The 7,021-nt window shown below is 31.3% G+C and overlaps 1 protein-coding gene across 1 annotated transcript; it reads left to right on the top strand.

Moving 5' to 3' along the window:
• Positions 1–1,225, top strand: LOC145572500 (RNA polymerase II C-terminal domain phosphatase-like 4). The gene has a single exon (XM_081631471.1). It carries the CDS (start codon positions 146–148, stop codon positions 1,223–1,225), a length of 1,080 nt encoding a protein of 359 aa, XP_081487597.1. The 5' UTR covers positions 1–145.
• Positions 1,226–7,021: the final 5,796 nt, after the last annotated feature.

The raw sequence follows: 7,021 nt of genomic DNA, 5'->3' as shown, positions 1-7,021 counted from the left end.
TACAAATCAGCTATCAATACAAATTCATAAACATCAATTCAAATTCCTAAGGGAGTGATCGGACTTAAGTCACGTAGCGATACCCGCCATTAGATTCGATATAGCTACCCACCTTTACGGCTCCTCATCGAGTCATCGTCCAAACATGGAGGGACAACAACTAGACGAAGAAATAGGCATTAATAATTCTCCACTCGAATTATTATCATCGTTGTTAGGCCAAGAAATTGCGTCAGAAATTCAAAGTAACAACACCATTGATGATCATCATACAACAATATGCTCACATCCTGTTTTTATACGATATACGTGCACTAAATGTGGCCAAGAAATTAACGGTACAATTTCTACCATACCCTTTTGGTATATTTACCCTGATTTAAATCTAAGTTTTAAAGAGATTAATCGTATTCGTGATACCAATTTACAAAGATTATTATCCCGAAGAAAGCTTCATTTAGTTCTTGATTTGGATCATACGCTTGTTCATACACGAAAGACGTACAAATTAAGTCCCGAAGATAGGAATTTCGTTCGTACGAAAAGATATGGAATTGATTATAATTTGCCAGGGGAATTAGGTACATTGTTTCAAGCTGGTGGTTCGTGGACTAAATTACGGCCGTATGTGCGTGATTTTCTTAGAGAGGCGAGCACGATGTTTGACATGACGATATATACTCTAGGCTGTAAGTTTTATGCTTGGAGTATGTCGAAATTGCTCGATCCCAATGGGAGGTATTTTGAAAATTGGAGAGTGGTTTCGAGGGATGATTGTGTTGCCTTAGATAAGCACAAGAAGTTTTTGGATGTTGTCTTGGAACATGAGCGCGTTGTAGTGGTAATGGATGATAATGAAGACGTGTGGGAGGATCATAAGACAAATTTGTTGAAAATAACCCCGTATAATTACTTTTCGTACTTAAGTCCTGAGGATAAAGTTCATGATGCTTCTCCTCCGCGGCTGTCTTGGTCTCAGTTGAATGAGGATGAAGGCGAGGAAAATGGGGTGCTAGCTAGAGCTTTGGAGAAATTAAGGCTTGTTCATGCTGCTTTCTTTGATGATTCATCCGCAAATGGTGTAGAGGATTATGGTAACCGGGATGTGAGGCAAGTTCTTCAAAGGGTACTGATGAAGCAAAAATCGTTGACTAAGAAGCAAAAGAAGCAGAAAGCTAAGAAGATTAATGGTTTGTCAAGAGATTTACAAGCTGCCCATCTATGAAGAGGTGCTATAGTTAGTAGAACTACTGGCTACGCTACTTGATCTCAATTACTAGTGTCAGATTCGGCGATTTATATGAAATCCTTTACCATGTTTTTACTGCAAATTGAAGTGCTAGTGTACATACTCATGTAGAGGTGTACGTCATAGTGTTAAGTTTTAACACGCGTACTTAAAATGAAATAAACTGTATGTCCAAGTAACATTGACTGTCAATCTTATGTATATTGTTAGGTAATTTTAAGTAGTTAATGAAGCAATGGTGTGACTTACTGTAATCTGTTAAATGCAAGTAAAACTTATCCAACTAATAAATGACCTGTTGGTCTTATGCTGTTAGTGATGTGGATTGAATGGTCAGACGACTGATTCTACTAACTATATTGTGTTTGTTTTATGATGTATACGAACATCATATGCTGGGGTATCTGACGCGCAGACTGGTCTTCTATATTTTGATCCATGTACGCCAATTACTTTACTTCTTTTCTGATCAACTGTTTTATGTGCTGCATAATTGTTCTGAATCTGATGCATATATGAATATATGATTTATAAACTCAAAAGTATGATTTTTATGTCCTGCAACTTTAAAGGAAATGTCTTTTAATAAATCAGTTAGCTTATTTGATTATGGCAATGTGTTCCTGAAAATTTCATACGATTTTTTCTGTTGACAAATGACAATAGACTATTAGATGATTTTAGGAACAAAGAGTTAAAACTGTGTTTCTTCCTCCAAAATGACATTGCTCTGTTTCATTATGTGTAATAGCAGCCTGTTCTGTACGTTGGTTTACAAAGCATGACATAGATTGCTGGCAGAATTTGTGTCATGCTTGATTGAAAGAATATAGCTTGGCTCTTTTCTAAGCATTCGTATTTCCATCAAAGCACACGGAATCTGAACCCTTGGAACCAAAAATGCATAATACAAGTATGTGTCTTATATGGTACATATATGCAGTGTATATATATATAATATATATATATATATATATATATATATATATATATATATATATATATATATATATATATATATATATATATAGACTCGTCATTGATCTTTATAAATTTTCCTTGATAGTCCATATTATATGCATTTTTAGGCCCAAGGTTTCAGATTCTGTGTTATTAGATATAGATATGAATATAATGCTTTGAAAACATCTAAGCCGTTGTCTACAAATCAAGTATTGACACAAGTTTTGCAAGCAACCTAAGATGATGTGCCGAAAAACCATTAGAAAAAAGAACACAAGTGAACAGATACCAGTACAATGGAAAACTGAAATTGGAGGAAGAAGCATATAGAGGTTTTATTATGTTTTCCTAAATCACCCAATAATTATCATTTTTTCTGGTGTGAAAGACATGAAAAGATTGCTATTATTACTCAAATAAAATACATTGTATTCTAATACCAAGGGAATTTATGTGGGCAAATTGACTTGCTAATTTCCCTTGGCAAGAGCAAGCTACATTATCACTCCAGTAATTCAAATTTGTTTTACAAGTAGATGTCTTCGCCTTGTTTGTATTTGCATTAACACTTTTATTGACTCTATACCTAACAAACCCCTATTACTCCTTTTCAAACATCATTGCACAAAATTTTAATGGTAAACCATACAAACTATGTCACTGTAGACTTGTAGAGTAAACTTGACATAGTGATAAATATTTCGCCTAATAATTTCATAGTCCGTTGTGAGAACAAATCTCACTAGAAGTTCTTTGGGGGTGTGAATTCCCTTAACCCTCCCTCTGAGTTTGATTGGATTTATTTACAAGAGATACTCATTTTGTATGCACTGATAAACTATGTCCCATGCATTCCTTTTAGTTTGAGCACTTTTATCATGTTTAGATATACTACTATATTTATATATACTTTGTGAGTATATATTTTCCCTTTATTCTTAGTCAATTTTAAGATATCCAACATGTGACCTTTGAAATGAAAGGTAAGAATTTAAATACCATTCTAATATAACATCTTTAATGAAATATTTCGAAACGAAAATTAATAGATTTCAATGAGTTTTTTTTTATGTGAGAGATTTATTTAGATAATCAAGTTGTTAGACCACTAACAAGTTTACAATAATATAATAACCGTGTAATATTGACATCTTATCTTAACCCAACTCATTCTTGGTTGGTAACTGGTAAGCTATTAATTTCATTTCTAAACTTTTAAGGCTCTAGATTCATCAACCGTCAAACAATTACCTAGCACGTCATAACGTCAAATTTTCCCCCACTATACAAAAGTTTTTGAAAAGAAACACCTTGGAATATTGCTTGGGATACATACTAGTTATCTATAATTATATAACTACACAATAATTGTATGTTTTTATTTTTATCAATCTCTAAAGCTTAAAAACCAAAATTTACAAAAACTTGGTTCTTTCTATTTGGTGAAACAACTGCTTTTCTCCCCATCCCTCTTCAACATGGAAAAAATTATCTTAATCCTCAACCTTCTCTTTTATATAAAACTAGAGTTTTCCTTGAATTATTTGCAAATTCCAATAAACTTTCATATTGTTAAACATTATAATCCCAAATTTAATACAATAATTTACAACTTTCGAAAATTTGAAAACTTAATTGCATGTGAGAGCCATCAATATTTTCGAAACAAAAGCTTTTCATATATTATCAATCGATCTTACACTAGTAGAAAAAGTCAATTTGGTACCGGTTCAAAACCCCCCTAAGGCATCGATTTTGAACCGTTGACTATTTGAGGGATGCCAATTCATCCAACAAATGCCGCAATATCTAATATTGGCAGCGGTTACCGGTGCTATAATTAATTTTTGACACCGGTTAACCAGTGCCAACACTATTCCCGGGTTTTTATGGTATTAAATAAATTGGCACCGATTAACCGGTGCCATTTCATGTATATATATTTTTTTTAATTTTTTTTCCTGTTTTTCCTGCAATAATAATAATAATAATAATAATAATAATAATAATAATAATAATAACCTGTTTTTCCTGCAATAATAACCTGTTTTTCCTGCCATTATAATTAATATTAACAAAAATAATTATAATTATTATTATAATTATCATTAATAATTATCAATAATAATTATAATTAATAATAATTATAATAAGAATAATTTCTAAATTGAAAGAAGAACAACAATACATTTATAGATATAAATAATCCCAAATGCAATACAATAAATAAAAAGTGTCATATATATACAAACAATACTACTTAATAATTAATGTAGTTAAACAGTTAACAAAACATAAATTACAAATTAAAGGTGATGAAAGATGCCAACATGTCTTGAACCTCATTAAATTCCTTGCTTATCAACAGACCATCCTTTTGTACCTTGCAAAACTTGGAATACATAAAAATTATGTTAGGATTAATTAATTAGGTTAAACATTATGTATGAACTATTTGTTTCTCATAACATGTCAATATTACCTAGTCTTAGATGTCTAAGGGTTAAAATGACATCAAAAGAGTATTTTACTAAGTTTTAAGACACATTTTATAAAAAATAAATCGCCTAAATAAGGCCTATATGACTTATACTTTGTCCATTTTCTACATTTCTTATCAAATGAACTAGTTTCTATCTCATAACATGTCAATGTTACCTAGTTTTAGGTGCAAGGCATGAAATGACATCAAAGAGCATTTTATTAAGTTTTAGGATGCATTTTATCCAAAGTGGCCAAAATAAGGCCTATATGAGTATATGACTTCTAATTTGCCCATTTCAACATTTCTTATCAAATGAACTATTTCTTTCTCATAACATGTCAATATTACCTAGTCTTATGTGTCTAAGGCTTGAAATCACATCAAAAGAGCATTTTACTAATTTTTAAGACGCATTTTATCAGAAATGGCCCAAATATGACGTATATGACTTCTACTTTGCCCATTTTCTACATTTATTATCAAATGAACTATATCTTTCTCATAACATGTCAATATTACCTATTTTTAGGTGTCTAACGCTTGAAATCACATCAAAAGAGCATTTTATTAAGTTTGGTCTATTTTTCATCCAAAATGGCCCAAATAAGGCGTATATGACTTCTACTTTGCCCATTTTCTACATTTTTTATCAAATGAACTAGTTCTTTCTCATAACATGTCAATGTTACCTATTCTTAGGTGTCTAAGGCTTGAAATCACATCAAAAGAGCATTTTATTAAGTTTTATCCAAAATGGCCTTAATAAGGTCTATATTACTTCCATTTTGCCCATTTTCTACATATCTTTTCAAATGAAGTATTTTTTGCTCATAATATGTCAATATTACCTAGTCTTAGGTTTCTAAGGCTTGAAATCACATCAAAAGAGAATTTTATTAAGTTTGGAGTATTTTTCATCCTAAATGGCCCAAATAAGGCCTATATGACTTCTACTTTACCCATGTTCTACATTTCCTATCAAATGAACTAGTTCTTTCTCATAACATGTCAGTGTTACCTAGTTTTAGGTGTCTAAGGCTTTAAATCACATCAAAAGAGCATTTTATTAAGTTTTATCCAAAATGGCCCAAATAAGGCTTATATGACTTCTTCTTTGCCCATTTTCTATATTTCTTATCAAATGAACTATTTTTTCTCACAAAATGTCAATATTACATAGTCTTAGGTGTCTAATTCTTGAAATCACATCAAAAGAGAATTTTACTAAGTTTTAAGATGCATTTTATCAAAAATGGCCCGTATAAGGCCTATATGACTTCTACTTTGCCCATTTTCTACATTTCTTATCAAATGAACTATTTATTTTTCATAACATGTCAATTTTACCTAGTTTTAGGTGTCTATGTCCTAAAATCACATCAAAAGAGCATTTTATTAAGTTTTAGGACGCATTTTATCCAAAATGGCCCAAATAAGGCCTATATGACTTCTAATTTGCCCATTTTCAACATTTCTTATCAAATGAACTATTTCTTTCTTATAACATGTCAATATTACCTAGTATTAGGTGTTTAAGGCTTGAAATCACATCAAAAGAGCATTTTAGTATGTTTTAAGACGCATTTTATCAAAAATGGCCAAAATATGGCGTATATGACTTATACTTTGCCCATTTTCTACAGTTCTTATCAAATGAACTAGTTTTTTCTCATAACATGTCAATATTATCTATTTTTAGGTGTCTAAGGATTAAAATCACATCAAAAGAGCATTTTATTAAGTTTGGAGTATTTTTCATCCTAAATGGCCTAAATAATGCCTATATGACTTCTACTTTGCCCATTTTCTACGTTTATTATCAAATGAACTATTTCTTTCTCATAACATGTCAATATTACCTAGTTTTAGGTGTCTAAGGCTTGAAATCACATCAAAAGAGCATTTTATTAAGTTTTAGGACGCATTTTACCCAAAATGGCCCAAATAAGGTCTTTATGACTTCTACTTTGCCCATTTTCTACATTTCTCATCAAATGAACTATTTCTTTCTCATAATTTGTCAATGTTAAGTAGTTTTAGGTGTCTAAGTCTTGAAATCACGTTAAAAGAGCATTATATTAAGTTTTAGGACATACCTCATCAAGCTGTAGACTGTCCGTACAATGAGTCACTATGTCAAGCCTGAATCTCATCACATACACGCCACTATCAACTCCATTATCTTGTTGTGCACACTAGCATAGGATCAAATCACATGAGTCAAACATGCATAGCTGATTAGCAATACTTTACACAATGTTTATTAAGATAATCACAATATCGTGTGGCATTACCATCGTTGATTTCCATGTAGGACCCTGAGG

The sequence above is a fragment of the Chenopodium album genome, chromosome 12, assembly GCF_948465745.1.
Source record: "Chenopodium album chromosome 12, dcCheAlbu1.1, whole genome shotgun sequence".
Classification (NCBI taxonomy): domain Eukaryota; kingdom Viridiplantae; phylum Streptophyta; class Magnoliopsida; order Caryophyllales; family Amaranthaceae; genus Chenopodium; species Chenopodium album.
This window is presented reverse-complemented; position numbering and strand designations above follow the sequence as displayed.

Excerpts from the sequence above, each read along its gene's own strand:
- LOC145572500 (XM_081631471.1), top strand. The coding sequence starts at position 146 with ATGGAGGGACAACAACTAGACGAAGAAATAGGCATTAATAATTCTCCA.